General features: G+C 49.1%; 1 protein-coding gene across 1 annotated transcript; it reads right to left on the reverse strand.

The window, feature by feature from the left end:
- Nucleotides 1–4,003: 4,003 nt before the first annotated feature.
- Nucleotides 4,004–16,279, reverse strand: Klrg2 (killer cell lectin like receptor G2). Its single transcript, XM_021165770.2, has 5 exons — nucleotides 15,416–16,279; nucleotides 8,833–8,934; nucleotides 8,316–8,461; nucleotides 6,624–6,727; nucleotides 4,004–6,264 (listed from the first exon to the last, which is right to left on the reverse strand). Exons 1-5 carry the CDS (start codon nucleotides 16,104–16,106, stop codon nucleotides 6,144–6,146), a joined length of 1,164 nt encoding a protein of 387 aa, XP_021021429.1. The 5' UTR covers nucleotides 16,107–16,279; the 3' UTR covers nucleotides 4,004–6,143.
- Between the last annotated feature and the right edge of the window lie 775 nt (nucleotides 16,280–17,054).

Raw genomic sequence — 17,054 nt, forward strand, 5'->3', positions numbered from 1 at the left:
AAAAAAAAAAGAGTGTAGCTTGATTTGTATATACTTACTACTCAGCCCGGTTAAGACATCTTAGAATGTCCTCTACTGTTCCTCCCTGGGAAATAATTTTCCTCGACCCCAAGATAACCATTCTAGTTTCCGTTTAAAGGTAATTGGCTTCATATTGTAAAATTATATTCCTGCTGTTATTTCTTGGTTTGTCAGGCAGTAGCTACTCAAAATGATGGACTGGAAGCTTTACCTGCTATTCTAAGTGAAGCTAAAATATTTTGTTTATAGCACTAACCACATCCACATGGTCACTTTCTTCCTCTAAGATTCTAAGTTTGACATCCAGGTATGCTTGTCAATGTTCACACATGATTACAAGGCTTTCGACGCAGGCAGAGGAGCTCCAAGCTGATAGCTCTTAGCTTTGAAGCTGAGAGCAGCTGGGGACTGAGTCCTGAAATCACCACTACCAAAAGAGTGATGGATGTTTGCTGGAAGGTCTTAGAAGTGACCGTAAGAAACTCATGCGAAGTCTGGTAGTGCCATAGGCCTTGAATCCCAGCACTCAGAAAGGCAGAGGCAGGCAGATCTCTGTGATGTCTACACAGTTCCAGGATAGCCAGATCTACATAGTGAGAACATGTCTTGAAAAAAGAAACAGCAAAAGATAGAGCGAGAGTCATGAGAAAACCAATGATGTTCCTAAGATGCTCACCTCCTGTGCTCTTGGGAGTCAGCATCTGAATAGCCAGGGTTAAGCTTTGCTTTTGTTTGGCTCTGGTCTCTGTTTTCTTAACCTTTGGCTGTTCTGATACAATTTCTTACAGTTTGTTCTCAGTTTCTGTTCACCACCCCAAATAGTGATTTCTGTGGTCCTGTGTATAAGGAGGCCCTGCCACCATTCTTGGAGGATAGAGAAGCAACGGCCCACACATCCTCATCACACATGAGGCCCTTTGCAGGACAATGAGCCTGAGTCACACCTGCCCTTCTGCACTGAGGCATTCAGACTCCTTGAGCTTCAGAGCTCTTCACCTGTCTTGCCTGTTAAAATAGACCTGCAGCTCTGGCACATCCTGCTCCCCCCTTTTTTCTTAATGTGTTAGAGCAGAACATCTGTTTCCTCCTTGTACATCTTGTAGTTGATGCTCCTGCTTGCTGATGAATTTGTTCTACAAGAAAGGCCACAGAGCTTGGAGCTGGAGAGATGGCTTGGCAGTTAAGAGCACTGACTGTGCTTCCTAGGGTCCTGAGTTCAAATCCCAGCAACCACATGGTGACTCACAACCATCTGTAATGAGATCTGAGGCCCTCTTCTGGGGTGTCTGAAGACAGCTACAGTGTACTTACATATAATAAATAAATGAATCTAAAAAGTAAAAGCCACAGAGCACCATCAGAAGCATGTTGGGTGGCTTAGAAATATTAAAGGCAATGCTAAGCAGGGCAGGAGCTGACAAACTCTGGAACTCCAGGTTCTATCACATACTAGCTATGTGACTACATACCAGAGGCAGACTGAGGAACAGCCGAGCATTAAAGAACTGCCTACGTTCCCTAGTTTCTCAGATATTTAGGTTTAAGGAAGCCAAAAAACTGCTCAAGAAATCAGTGGACAAAGTGATTTAAATTCAGTTCAGACTGACTCTTAGCCTGCAACTCTTTTTGTTCCAAGTTTACTTAATGGCAAATTATATGATCAAGGTGCTTAAAAGGACAGGGCAGTCGTGACACAGGCTTTTAGTGTTATATAGCACTACAGTGGATCTTTGTGAGTTCGAGGACAATCTGGTCTACAGAGCCAAAAAGCAAAAAAGAAAAAGGAGAGAAGAAAAATGCCTGAAAGGCTGCCTCTTCAACAAAAACTTTGAGATGGAGTTTTCCCCAGTGACTTTCAGCAATTACATACTCAGTAAATTTGACAAGTTTATCCCACCATTGAAAAGCCTGTCTTGCCTTATTTCTGGCAGAATTATCTCTATTCTCAAACTAATTCTGTCTCCTTTTGACTAGCAGAGGTAGAATTATCAGTAGCCCTTTCAAGTCTGGCTGCTTTTCCAGAGACTCAACTGTGTTTGTGTCTATCGGTAGACAAACGTTTACAGGTCAGACAAGTAGCTCAGTAGAACAGTGTCTACCACACAAGTGTAAAGACCTGCGGGACCCCCCAGAACTTATAGAAAGCCTGATGTGGAGGCTCCTCCCATGAGATGGGAACAGAGAGGAGAAAGCCAAGTTTGGCAGCCAGCTGCCTTGGCATGTGCAACAGTGAATAACAGACTCCATGCCTAACAAGGTGAAAAATGAGAATTGGCACCCAAGATTGACCTTTAACCTCCACATACACAGTGTCACACCCCACTTACATTCATGTGTGTGCACAAGCACATCTCACATGCACGAGCACACATACAAAAGACAAGCATTTAAAAAAAGACGTGGCCATATGTATAGCACACACCTTTAATTCCAGCACTCGGGCCAGAGGCAAGAGGATGTCTATGAGTTTGAGGCCAGCCTGGTTTACCTACTGAGTTCTGGGACAACCAGGACTACATCAAAAGACCATCACAAACAACCACAAAATTAAATAAATAAGTAAACAAATAAAGTAGAAAATGTAAAGCGTGTGTGAGTGCCTTGCCTCCATGTATGTTATGTTCACTCCTAGCACCTGTGGCGGTCAGAAGAGGCATTCAGATCTGGGGCTGCAGGTCCAAATGCTTGTAAGCCACCAGCTGGGCTCTGGGAACCAAATCAGGTCCCCTGCAAGAGTTACAAGTGCTCTTAACTACTGGACCAGCCCCAGAGCTATGTGTTTTCATATCTGAGTATAATCCACTGTAAGGTTGCACACACACACACACACACACACACGCCATGGTCTCTTCACTCTTTGTGTTTTTTGGTTTTTGCATGTTTTCTTTGAGCAAGTGTGGATTCACATCTCCAGGGTCTGCACTCTTGACCTCCCTCGGCTGTCCGGCATTCTTTTATCCTCTTTGAGTCTCAGCTTTGGAATAGCAGAGTAACACAAGGCTGGAAGATTCCTACTGTTCACTGTACCATTTGCCTGCTGTCCGTTCTGAAAACTCTCCCCTCCTCCCATTGTCTTCATATTTCAGTGCAATGTGGAAGTTTCCACTTTGGTTGCAGTGTGACTTCATTCCTGGCTGCAGTTCAGCAATCCCGGGGTGGCACTAGAGCCTGCCTAAGGTGTTCAGAGCCCTTTCTTTTGACTAGAAGCTTCCAGCTTAAGTTGGCTATCTCTTGACTTGAGGACATTTAAGCACTTTTGGTGACTGTGTTCCTCCTGTGGTCCTAAAGGAGAAAGGTGATTATATGAAGAGAAACAACTTCAATTTCCCTTTTCTATTTGTCCTATTTACAATTTGTTGTTTATATCCTAGAATCTAGCTTTTCTCGTTTACTAGGTCATGGTGGGAATTAGATGTGTGAATACAGGTAAGTACACTGGATAGCACAAACAAGAGCTGTTAATGTAAGAAGACAGATGGCTTTCCTGGCTGGAATTGCTTAGTATTGCTGTTTGGAGCCCCCAGTGCTCCTGGGATGTCCTTAGATACACACACACACACACACACACACACACACACACCCCTTAACCCACAGATCCATGTGCACTGTGGGGAAATGCCTTTGCAATTCAAGGCCAGCTTCTCTCCAAAGCATAGGTTGTCAGAACTTTGGCAGGGACTAAACCATACCTTTAAGACTGAGAAATGGGAACTGATATCTCTGAGAGGCAGGATTAACTGATTGATGCCTTTATTCTCAGACTCCCTACAGATAGTCTAAATGTCTCCTTGTACCCTGTGGGGCCTGGGGATTGAAATCAAGCTTGATGGTGCCTTCACCTGCTGAGCTATCTTGCCAGCATTAGACTTTAAAAGTTACATGTATGTATGTGTGTGTGCGTGCGTGAGAGGGGTCAGGGCTTGTGCACATGTGGAGGTGAGAGTCAGTTCTCTTCTTCCTCCTCTATGTGGATTCTGGGGATCACATTCAGGTTACCAGGCTGTGCAGCAAGTGCTTTACCAGCTGAGCCTTTTTGTTGGCCATAAAGTTCTTATAAAGATACCAGTCATATTTGACCAGCTACATGACTGGTCTCATTTTCACCTGAGTGTGCACCAACAATATTTCCATAAAGGTCACATTATTGGTTCTGGGGACTAGAACTTGCATAGTTTGAAAGGGACTCAGTTCAATCCAAAGGCATGATCCTTATCATAAATGACAATGCTGCTGGCTTTATTTACTGACTGACATCCAACAGCCTGCAACGTAGAAAGTCTCAAAGATCTGTGCTAATTGTAAGGATATAGATGTTCTAGATTTTTTTTCTCTTGCTTAGGGTTTTCCCTCAGCTGATGCTCTCTAAATAGGTGCTGGCTGCTTGGACAGACTGACACACAGACTATTGACTTGTAGTGTAGGGATGCCAGGACAGTGCAGCTGTGTTTTCATCTGCAAATATCCCTATGAGCAACAAGGGCAGGAAGCAAGCTGAAACAAGCTCATTCTCCCAAAGAATGAATTCAGAATGAACACATCTTAAGCCCTGAACCAGAGAGGCATCAGGGATGGGTACCTAGCGGCAGGGATCCTTAATAGCTTGTGGAAGATGTTAGGGAGCAGGGCATGGCCAGATGTTCCAGGGGTGCTTACTCAATCCACAGTGCAGTTTGCTAATATATTAGCTACTCTTCTTATTGCTGCAATGAAATACTGACCACTTAGAGGGAGAGTGTTTTGGCTCCCAGTTTGAGGGTGCAGGCCAACATTCTGGGGAAGCCTGGCAGAAGCGTGAGGCTTATGCTCACACTGCTGCAGCCAGGAAGCAGGGAGGGATGAATGCTGGTGCTCAACCTACTTCTCTATTCATCCCAGGACCACAGCCCTAGGATGCTACCACTCACATTTAAAATGGATCTTCTCACCTTAACCGAGCTCCTTCACAGGCATGCCCAGGTGTGTGTGTGTGTATCTTTTTTCAAGTTTATTTAGTGTATGTGTCTCTACGAGCCCCACCCCTCAGTTTATGTGTATGGGTATTTTTTCTGGCTGTATATCTGCACCATGTTCATGCAGTGCCTGAGGGTGGGGGTGTGATATGGGAGGTGGGGTGGGTGATGGAGTTACACTTTGAGAGAGTTCTAGGAATCAAACCCGGGTCCTCTGGGACAGTGCTCTTACCTGCTAAACCATCTTGTGAGGGCCTAGTCTTTGAAAAAAAAAATATTTTAGTCTGTGAACTTGTGGGGTTTTTTTGAGGGGGGAGGGAAGATGGACACCACCTCCCTTTGGTACCCCACTCCTTTAGATGGGATCCCAGCCAGCCATCTCAGAATAGGTTTGGTGCCTCCCTTTGGGAACTCACCTGCTGGAGACCAGCATAGGGAGAAGTTAGGGCGCCTGGTCAGAAGAACAAAGGTGCCCCAGCTTGGCTAGTGGAAAGTTCTATGAAGCATGAGGCTGGCTGAAGAAGGAAATGGGAGGTGGGGAGGTTTGGTGCAGCTCCCCCACACACTGCTGTGGGGACTACCAACCTGGAGAGTCTTTGAACAACGTTGGGACTGTTAAGACTATAGAGGCTCTTGAAATTGGACTGAATTCATTTTGCATTGAGTTAGCCATGGGCTGGGTGTGGTGGCACACATCTGTAATTCCTGTACTTGGGAGGCTTGCCTAGGGACTTAAGGCCACCCTGGACCACACAGTAAGTTCCAGGCCAGCCAGGGGTACAGAGAGAGAGACCCTGTCTCAAAACAAGACAAGACAGTCATGAATCTTGAGGGGATTTGTAATAGGAATGCTCTGGATTGAGTCTGAAATGTCCGCCACAGGTTTGTTCCCAGCTGGTAGTGCTGGGTTTAGGGGTGACTTGGGAGCTTGAGGAGGTAGAGCCTGGTGTGGAGGTATGTCAACAGTGACAGGCCTTTGAAGGTTGTTCCCACCCCTTGGCTCCAGCATTTCCTCTGCTGCGGTGGACTGGGCAGCTCTGCCAGGTGCAGCCCCCTGAAACCGCGAGCCTGCTCATTCTTGCCTCTTTGAAGTTGTTTCTGTCAGATACTTTGGTCACACCAAAGCAAAAGCCATGGGGACAACTCCAGACAGGTCTAACACAGGAGACTAAGTCATTTGGTTTCTCTGGCACAGACCCAGGGTCTAGGAGAACTGCAGTCAAGAGCCACGAGCCTGCCTTCTTCCAAACCCCCACAGCTGAAGTCTGGGTGGTCCTCACTGTCTGCCGGGAATCTGCAGTGGGGTGAATTTGAGGGAGGAGAGAGAGAAAACACTCAGGTTGTGGGACCTGTCTTCTATACACGCTCAGTACTGTGCCAGTCACTATACAGGCAGGAAATGTCTGGAAAGAGCCCTAGCAGTATCCCCCAATGGTCAGCTACATGGCAGAAACACCAAATTCCTAAGCTACAGACCTTGTACCTGAAAAGCAGCCATGACAGTTCTGTCTGGGTGAATGTGTTGGGGACCCACACCCGGGTTGGAGTGAAAGGATAAGCCAATGCTAACCCCCTCTCCTATCAGTACTGAAGGTTGGATGGGGCAAAAGGAGGCTACAGCACAACAGAGAAAGAGAGAACCCAGGTACTCACAGCTGGGATGGCAAGGGGACCCCATCAGTCCAGTGCCAGCCTTCAGGGCCTCGTCGGGCCCCCACCCAGGAGCCCTTGGTGATCCGGTATTTTCTTAAGAAATCCTGAGGGGAAAAGCAGGCAGTTACTCTTTGCATATCATGGTTCACCAGGGCATCTGTTTTCCCTGAGGCTTCTGCAGGATTCCAGCACACCTTTCCAGGAAGTTATCCGCTCAAAGATCTTGCAAAATACCTGCACTTATGGGAGATGATCAGGATGCTTGCTGGTGGCCTGGCATTGTGCTTGCTCTCTTTGCCTGCTTGTTCTCACTCTCACTAGCAAGTCCATTCTTTCACTGGCATTAGAGTCAGCCTACTTCTTCAGGATTCTGGCAGACACTGAAGACCAGTAAGGACATCCAGCCTCATGGACTGAACAACTACTGGATTTTTGAATCTTCCATTGGTAGATAGCTAGTGTTGGACTAACTGGACCACAGCTTGAATCCATTCTAATAAACCCCACATATATATACAGAAAACCTGCATGTTTGTGTGTAATATTTATATTCATTCTATAAGTTTTTTTACTCAAGAGAGCCATGACTAATACAGACCATGTAAGAAAGCAGGCTGAACAAGCCATGCAGAGCAAGCCAGTAAGCACTCCTGCATGGCCTCTGCATCAGCTCCTGCCTTCAGGTTCCTGCCTTGAGTTCCTGCCCTCCCTTCCCTAGAAGATGGACTCTAAGCTACCAGGGAAATAACCCTTTCCTCCAGAAGGAGCTCTTGATCACGGTGTTTTATCACAGCAGTAGGAATCCCAACTAGCTATAAATGCTGTGACAGACCTAACCATGTGGTTTTGGGAGGATAGTGAACCTTAGGCTGGAAAGCCCTTGGAGTACTCAGCTCTCAGTGAGCTGCTGTGGGAACATTGTCTCAGAAGGTAATGCTGAGAGCAGGTAGAGATGGCGACAGGGGAAACTTGAGAGTCCTGTAAAGACTATCAGAGCCATTTGATATTTTTGAATTAAGAACCATGATAGTGACACCTTTGCTTTGCTTTGCTTGGCCAATTGATACTAGTCAGCTAGGGCTGTGATTAAGAAGAGACTAGCATCACCGAGGCACAATTTTGTGGTCCAGAGAAGGCCAAGGCTTTACCTTGTGCTAGTAGCCAACCTTGGTAATGTGTAAGAGCTCCTCAGAGGGTACTGGTTTTGAAGGCATGAGGAGGTCATGGAGAGCAGCTGAGGCTTGGCGTCATGAGAGGCCACTGGTGAATGTGCAGCCTCAGTTGAAGTAGAAGCCAAAGGATTGAAGGGACCATAGAGAGAAGTTGAGACTTTACCCATGTGGCAGGGTCAGAGTCTCTGAAGAGAGCCCAGGAGAGGCTAGGTGAAGGTGCAGCCCAGTTGTAGTGGAGACCTCAACAATTTGGAGATGTTAGGACCATGGGATGACCACCAAGGACAGCAAGGACTGAAAACTGTAAGATGAAATAAATCTTTTTTTTTCCCTTCCTAGGTTGACTTTGGTCATGGTGTCTTATCACAGCAATATAACCCTAACTTAGACAGACAGACAGACAGATACACACACACACACACACACACACACACACACACAAGGGCGGGGGATATCCTTCCAGAGCTAAGATTCAGGGATCTGGGGTGACACACACCCTCTCCTAGCCAGCCATTCTCACCTGGGTGTGGCTCAGCAGAGGCAGTGTGGCATGGTGGGCTGAGCAGAATGCCTGGCTGCCCTCCCAGTCTTGGGCTTCTTCAGAGAGGTAGTAACATTGTTCCTGAGACCACATCCAGCCTTGAGGGCATGGTTGGCACTTGGTTCCTGAAAGCAGAGACTTGTCAGTCAAGGGGAGTGTCTAAGGAGCTATGCATCAATACACTGAGAAAACAAATCATGGTCCCAACCTTGGCTAAGGAGGTGAATCTATGGGTAGGGAGCTAACAAGTGTCCAGTGGGAAGGATGGTGGCCAGAGAGGGCCCCTGGAAGGTTGTACAGCTGTGACAAGTTCCCCTGGATAGGGGCTGGTGTTCTCATTAGCAGTCAGGTTATAGGCTGTGACTGCCGGGAAGAAAGGGTCAAGCTCTCTTTTCTTTGCTAAATAAGGCTGGTGTCTTTATGCTGCACCTCATATCCCTCCCTGGCCTCAAAGGTGCTGCAAATACACAGAAGAGGGACGGGATAGCTAGCATACCTCCTCTAGAGGCCAGGGCCACAATAGCTACAGTGCAGACGGCCAGCAGCACAGCCATGACCACCAGAGCCCAGCGCAGAGACTTCATGTACTGGGGCAGCCCTGGAGAGCAAACAGAAAGGCAAGTTATAAGAGGCCACCCCAACTACGTACAACCCAGAACTATACAGGTCTCTGTCTCACCCCACACACCAGCTGCATGGTTACCTTGGTTCGAGCCACAGAGGCAAAGCACCCAGGTTAGATCAGAACCTTATATTCAGGAGAGACATGCTACAGTACGGTCTACTTCCTTCTCACATGGCTTAGAAGAGGAAGGCTCTACAAAACAGCAAGGGGCTGGCACACATCATGTACAGTGTGTGCCAGGTGCCTACAGGCAGCAGAGGATGGAGGAACCAGGGCACTAGGGGTAACATGCCACAGAAGAGCCAGCAGGGGCTAAACTGTAATGCCACAGGTCAAGGTCAACCAAGGTCAAGTCCCGGTGCTACATTTCACTCCTTTTTTTTTTTTTTTTTTTTCATCAAAACCCAGCTGTGTTTCCAGGTCTGAAGTCATGGAAGAAGTCAGGTACAAACTCAGTTCTCTGCAGCTGTGAGCCTTGTCAGTGGCTCCAGGACCAAGGGCATGAGGTATGGGAGGCTGTGGGCAGGGAATGAGAGTATGAACAACAGGAGACAGGACACACCCACGTCTTTTCTGTTATCTTATCCTTATGGGTTTTTTGTTTGTTTTGTTTTGTTTGAGACAGGGTCTCTCTCTATTGTCATGAATGGCCTGAAACTTGGTATGTAGGCCAAGCTGGCCTTGAACTCACAGAAATCCACCTGTCCCTACCTTTGGAGAGCCGGGTTTAACTACCACGCCCAGCTATCCTTCTGTTTTGAGATAGAGTCTTACTGTTTCCCAGTCTGGTATCACGCCTTTGTTCCTCCCACCTCAGCCTTCTGAGAAGCTGGGATCACAGGCTGTAACCAAGGCTGGCACATGGCTCGGCAGGTGACCGTGCTTGCCACCAAGCCTGGTGTTGATCTCTGGGACCCGCATGGTAGGAGAAAAATCAACTCTTATAAGTTTTCTGCCTGACCTCCACACACATCCAGTGGTGCATGCACGTCACCCACCACCATTAAGAATATAAATGTCACCTTTAAGAATATCATGCCTGGCCCAAGACACAGCTTTAATAGCTGAGTCACCCGGAGAGTGAATATCAGGTGTCTTCCCAGTTAAAGAGAACCTTTCATCCCGGGGGTGGGGGGAGGCAGCAGGAGCCTGAGGTAGCTGTCACATCATGTCCACAAGGAGTCAGTGAGGGATGACTGCATCAATGCGCAGTTATCATGCTCATTTTATATGTATTTTCTCCCTCAAGGTTGGGTTTCTCTGTATAGCCCTCAATGCCCTGGAACTCACTCTGTAGACCAGGCTGGCCTTGAACTCAGAGATCCGCCTGCCTCTGCCTCCCAAGTGCTGGGGCACCACAGTGTCTCGTTCCCATCCTCGGGATTTCTATCAGCCAATAAGTGTATAATCAAAACAACATATTTATGCCAAGAAATGCTAACCAGCAATTAAAAAGAATAAACTGCTAAGTTGGAACATGTTAAGTCAAAGAAGCCAGACAGCCAAGTGTGGTGGCACAAGTCTGCAGTCCCAGCATTCAGGTGGTTGAGGCAGAGGCATCAAGAGTTTCAGGCCAGTCAGACATCAATGGGAGGAGAAGTCCTTGGTCCTGTGAAGGCTCTATGCCCCAGTGTAGGGGAATGCCAGGGCCAGGATATGGGAGTGGGTGGGCTGATGAGCAGGGGGAAGGGGAAAGGATGGGAGAGGGTGTTTTTTAGGGGGAACCAGGAACGGGGAGAACATGTGAAATGTAAATAAAGAAAATATCCAATAAAAAACTAGTAACTATCTGAGGTAGCATATTAAGTAGCTTGATGGAATAAAGATATGTTTGTTACCCAGTGTATATACAATTATAAAAATATTAAGACATAATAAAAGCACCTTCTACAGGTATTTTCCTGTTCAGTAAAGAAAAAAGAGTTTCAGACCAGGGGCTAGAGATGGCTCAGGGGTTAAGAACACTGGCTGCCTTTCCAGAGGACTCTCAATTTCCAGCAGCCACATAGGAGCTCACAACTACAGTCTCAAAGGATTAGATGTCGTCTTCCAGACTCTGCAGGCACCAGGAACGTGATGCATAGATATAAACACAGGCAAAACATACACGTTAGAAGTAAACCACTAGCAACAAAGAGTATGCATAAGCTGAGGTTCATTTCCAACAGGGCTCTGAACCAGGGTCTTGTTCATGCTCGACAAAAGGTCTACCACCGAACTGTGTTCCAGCCTTAAATTAAGGCTTGCAAAGAATAAGAGCAGAACTGGAAAGTTTGGCCAAGACAAGGAGGATAAACCCACCAGCCACTATAGTCAGTGCGACTCTTGCATCTGAACCTGGATTTGGCTTTGTCCTTCAAAAAGCAAAGCATGAAAAAGCCCAGTGGGTAAGTTGTCCCACACCAGGTAGGGACACCCACCTAATGCCAAGTTGCTGAGCTTGGTGAGGACCCCCACAGAGCCAAAGAGCAAGGTCCCACACCACTGCTTTCTGTTTTCTCTTTTGAAAATAGGTTCTCTACAGCTCAGGAGGCCTGGAGCTTTCTGGACCAGGCTAGCTTCAAACCTGCAGCAACTTCTTTGTACAACCGCGCCACGTAGGGATTGCAGGCATCCGTTCACCACATCTGCCACATTTTCATTTTAAAAGTCAGGGTCTCTGCTGGGTGGTGGTGGTCCAGGCACTTGGGAGGCAGAGGCAGGTGGATCTCTAAGTTTGAGGCCAGCCTGGTCTACAGAGGGAGTTCCAGGATGGCCAAGGCTACACAGAGAAACTATGTCAAAAAGCAAGCAGGCAGTCAGATGTGGTGGTGCACGCCTTTAATCCCAGCACCTGGGAGGCAGAGGCAGGCAGATTTCTGAGTTCGAGGCCAGCCTGGTCTACAGAGTTCCAGGACAGCCAGAGCTACACAGAGAAACCCTGTCTGGAAAAACCAAAAAAAAAAAAAAAAAAAAAAGGCAAGCAGGCAAAAATAAGACAGGGTGGCCCAGGTGGCCAAGGACACTTAGTCCTCTGCTTGACTTTCCTGGGAGCTGGGGCTGCAGTGTGAGTCACCATGCTGGGTTTACAAGGTGACTCTTAGTCACACAGTTAGCACAGATACCCTCTATACACACTCAACTTGTAAGAACATAAGACACACCCAGGTTCCCTTAATGTCTTCTCCCTTCCCCCAACCCTGGACCTGCAGATTCCGCAGTTACTGCTAAAGGACATGATGTCCCCAAAAGAACAAAAAGGGGCTTATGCCTGAGTCAGGCTTGACAGGCTCACCTCCTTCTGCTCAGGGCCTCTGTCCCCTCCATGCGGTGACATTGGTCTTACTCTGCACTGAGTACCAAGAACAGTCTTGCTTCAAATTCCTAACCACCCCACTACCCCATCAAAACCTGAACCATCTTTGGAATTCTAATGTGTCTCGTCTCCAAAGAGTCCACTTCCCCCAGCCTCATTCCAACAGTCTCCCTGGCCCGCCCTCTACACTGTAGTCAAACTGACTTGTGCTTACACTTTTTTAATGCTCCCTACTGCCTGCACAATATGGAAGACAGGGGCCAGGTGAGGCTTGTCTTCAGATCCTTCTCCATAGGACGTGTGCTAATTTTAAGACAACCCCCGAGATCAAACACCCTGTCTTCTCCCCAGAGGGATTGGTGAATAACACGTTCTGACTTGTACAGACAGACAGACTGAGAAGACACTGATGTGCCAGGTATTGGAGGTGTGGGCAAGTCCATGCCTCTCCCTTCCATCCCCCCCGAGGAGATACTTAGAAGGAGCAATCGCTGCCTGTGTGGAGAATCCTGGGATAATGAGGCACAATCAAACAGTATGACATAGAGAGCCCTAAGTTGCCCTTGGGGGTGAGAGAATGTAAATCCAAGCCAAGACCCAGGGAGAAGCATCCACCATGTGGGACTGGATCGTTATCCAAATAGGATCCTGCAGACCAAGGCACCTTTTATTCCTCCCGTTCTTCCCACACTTTCCTTTGTGAAGGGCATGTGGTCCACCATTCCCTTTCTCAGCTTCATGACCTCCTCTTGCTTCGCCAGCTGCCTGAACAATTGGTAGAGTATTGCCCAGCATGCATGAAGCCCCAGGACCACACAAACCAGGTACAGTGATACATTCCTGTAATTCTAGTTCGTTGGAGGTGGAGGCCAGAGAATTGGATGTTCAAGGTCATTCTTCAGCTATATAGTGAGTTGGAGACCAGCTAGCATATATGAGACCCTGTCTTTAAATGTGTCTCCTGGTCTTCAGTACCTTCACTAACAGCTAGACAGCTCCTTCAGGGTACCTGCCCAAAGAAACAAGGGACTAGACTAAGCAACAGCATTCCCAACCCTCTCCACAGTAGCTTGCTCCTTCCAAGGTCACACAGGGCTGAGAAGTATCCAGCTTGTGACATCTACCAGCTGGGATCCAGCAAGTCAGAGTCTCGCCTTAGACTGCATCTCTCGTGATAATCGGCTTGATCTCCCAGGGTCAAGCACTTGGAAGAATTCCTCATCCAAGCAGGATCCTGCACCTTATTATTATTTCTCTAACTCTCCCCATGGTTTCCTTTGTGGATGGGCATATGGCCCACCATCCAGTTACCCACCAGAATGGTGGGAGAGATCTCCATCCTTCAGCTCGCTTAGTTGTACCCGGCCCGTGGTCCTGCCCACTGCTCTGCCTCCTGATCCTGCCCTCTGCCAGTGTTCCTGTCTCTTCTCAGCCTGGCGTTTGCCTCAGCCCTCCTCCACAACACTGTAGGAGTTTAATTTCTAGAACAAACCCAACAATCCGATTCTTTAAAAGATCTGATGAAGGAGCTAGAGAGACGGCTCGGTGGTTAAGAGCACTGGCTGCTCTTGCAAAGGCTCTGGGTTCAGTTCGCAGCACCCACAATCTGGCTTCCAAAGTAACTGCCTTTACTTCCAGTTCTAGATCTAACACCTTCTTCTGGCCTCCAGGAATGGAAGTGGTATACAGACATACAAGCAGACACTCATACACCTAAAGAGGTGCATGTCATTATCCCTAGAACAGTGACAAAACTAGGGCCATTTGTCAAAGAGGAATTAAAGTTCAGATGGAGGTGAAGTTACTGCTCAGCTGGCCCTGAAATCGAGGCTGTCCTGGTCTCAGTGTAATCACGAGGGTCATTACCTGAGAGGAGGGAGACAAAGTGCCAGAGCAGATGGATCCCACCTAATACTACTTGGGATCAACAGTGAAGGATCTCTCACTGAGGTGAAGTAAAGGATCCGCCCAGGAGCCTCAGTGAGAGAAGCACTGCCCTGCTGATAGCATCCTTAGACTAGGGAGCCTGTGTCAGACCTCTGATGTTCACACTGCAAGATACCAAGTTTGCATCAACTAGAAGCACCGAGCGAGCGTGTGGGAAACTTGCAATAGCAACGGCGAACTCATCCCACACTGCAGAAATCTGCTCACAGAGGTTCTAAAAGTTTTTCGTGACTAAGTCTCTGAGCCCTCCCCCAACCTGAGGACCCCTGGGTGCTCCTTATCGCTTAACTTTTCCACTACCCCACGTTTGGGCAGTTTGCTTACTGGGCAAGGTTCTAGTCCCTTCAGGCTTCTTTCTCTGTTCTCTCCAGGCTAATATGAACCTCCACCACCCACGACCTAGAATGGCCCAGTAAACCAACCATAACAGAGCAATTCCTTACTCGGGACTAACAACCTTTAGGGGGCTGTACTGGTTACTGTTTTATCAAGTTGGCACAAGCTAAGATTTTTTTGGAAAGCGGAACCTCCCTTGAGAAAATGCACCCACCAGATTGGCAAGTACAGATTGTAGGCAAGTCTGTAGGGCATTTTCTTAATTACTACGGGCGGGTGCAGGTGGGGTGGGTGGTACAAGAAAGAAAGCCGAGCAGAAAGCCAGTAAACAGCTTTCCTCCGTGGTTTTGCTCCTGTTTCCCTGTTCCCGCCTCCAGGTTCCTGCTTTGGCTTCCCTTGATGATAAACTATAACCTCTAAGGCAATACATCCTTTCCTCTCCAAGTTGTTTTTGGTCAGCGTTTTATCACAGTAAGAAAAAGTACACCAACACAGGGGCTTTCTGCACTGCTAGACTTGCCTCTCCTTCACAAGGAAAGCAAAACACATGCCATCTGGCGCGGGGCCAGCTCAGTGTGCGTGCTGATGGATGACCCTCCTGAAGGCGGAAAGGAGCCCAGCCCTTGGAAGTGTACCCAGGCCACCACTGCCACGTGATTCTGAATCACCTCCCCTCACCTTACCCAGAGTTCTACTTCTCCAAGATGCTGCGCACACTAAGAAGGAAGGAAAGTTTTCGGGAGGAGGGCTAGGGGCAGGATCCTGGGTTGATTCTTATTAATTCGGAGACAGAAGCAGGATGCATTTGGGGGCATCCAGATTGGCTCCTGGTTAGTCTAGTTCAGGGACCGGGCACGAGCACTTTTGAGCACTCACCTATGAGCGTGATGGCCCGCGGCAGTTTCCTGCCATCTATGCCTGCGCGCTGCAGCAGCGCGTCATCTTCTTTGGTTAGCCCGGGCTCGCGGCAGCGGCAGCGGCAGGCGGGCGAGCCCGGGGGCACCGTGCAACCCTCAGCGGGGCTGACAGACTCGGTGGCGTTCGCGGCAAGCGGCGATCCTCGGCTCCACGTGGAGCCTGGTGACGGGGCGCGGGGCAGCCACTGGAGCGTGGGAGCGGAGCGGCGGGCGAAGGCTGGCGATTCCGGCACTGGCACGGTGAGAAAGCGCGTGGACGGCGCAGGCGAGGGCGCGCGACTAGCCCCAGGCGCGCCCACGGGCTTCACGCGCACGTCCACCTGCAGCTCCACGGGCGCCCAGGACGCGGGCGCGGGCTCTCCTGACGCCGTCCAGGGCTCCAGCTCCGCCTCGCCATCCCGGGGCTGCTCGGTCCACGAGGGGCTCGGCGACGGCAGCTCGCGGCTGCACGAGCCCAGGCGGCGGAAGGCGCCGTAGCCCAGGCTGAGCGGAGGTACGCGAGGGGAACCGGACAGGGCTGGAGACGGAGACTTCTCCGGGAGCTCCTGGGGCTGAGCGTCCGGCTCCTCCCGCCCGGTCCGCTCCGGCCTCGGGCTGTCTTCGGAGGCCCTGGGTTGGGGCGCCTCGGCCGGGACCTGCGGCGGCTCCATTTCCGAGCTTTCCGAGGGCTCCGCTGGGGACCGGGTCTCACCCTGGCCTCCTCTCGACGCTTCCCGGGTCCGCTCCGTCCTTCGCGCCGACTCGAGACTCGCAGTGCGAGCGTCGCGTTCTAGGCTAGGTCCCCAGAAGTTTCGGGTCGTTCACATTGTCAACTAACAGCTTCACTAGAGGACCCTGTGTGATTGGCTGTGGCTATGGATTGGCCACACCCTCGGAGCTCCAGACTGGCCTTCCCGTGGCACTGGTTGCTGGGAGGACCCGGTTGAGCGAGTCACAGAGTGGGCGGTGGCTCTTAAGGCAACATTGGGAACCCAGAGACTGGCAGATTCCTTCCTCTCCTTCATCCCGAGCCCCACCCGTTACCCCTGCTGGCTCTGTGCTGCGGGTGGATTCAGTTGTAGACTGAGTGGGAAGGGATTGGCTAAATCAGCGTGGATAAGGACTTCAGACATATCAGAACAAGGAAAAGTGATGGCGACAGGGTCACCGGTTGTGGTTTGGTAGCAAGTGAAAGGTTGAAGTCCTGATTCCAACTCTGGGAGCTTGACTACTTGTAGACTTAACATGGAGAATGAGGAATGAGCCAGGCGCTTTGGTCCATGCCTGTAACCCCATCACTCTGGCAGCAGAGACATCTCTGTGAAATTGAGACCAGCCTGGTCTACATAGCAAGTTCAGACCAGCCTGAGTTTATAGTGAAACCAACAAAAATAAAAACGAAATAAAAAATCGAGAAGAGAATGCTCATTTTCCCATGAAGTGTCATGCGCTCCACCAGCTTAGTGAGGTAGCATGATGGCCCGAAGACAACTTTGTGGATTTTTCTGTTTGTCTTGATTTTTGTTGCTATTGTCCTATTTTATTTTGTTTTGCCGTTTTGGTTTCATTTTGTTTTTTGAGACAATCTCTCTAGGTAGTCCTGGTTATCTTAGAACTCG

The sequence above is a fragment of the Mus caroli genome, chromosome 6 (genome assembly GCF_900094665.2).
Source record: "Mus caroli chromosome 6, CAROLI_EIJ_v1.1, whole genome shotgun sequence".
In the NCBI taxonomy this organism is placed as follows: Eukaryota; Metazoa; Chordata; class Mammalia; order Rodentia; family Muridae; genus Mus; species Mus caroli.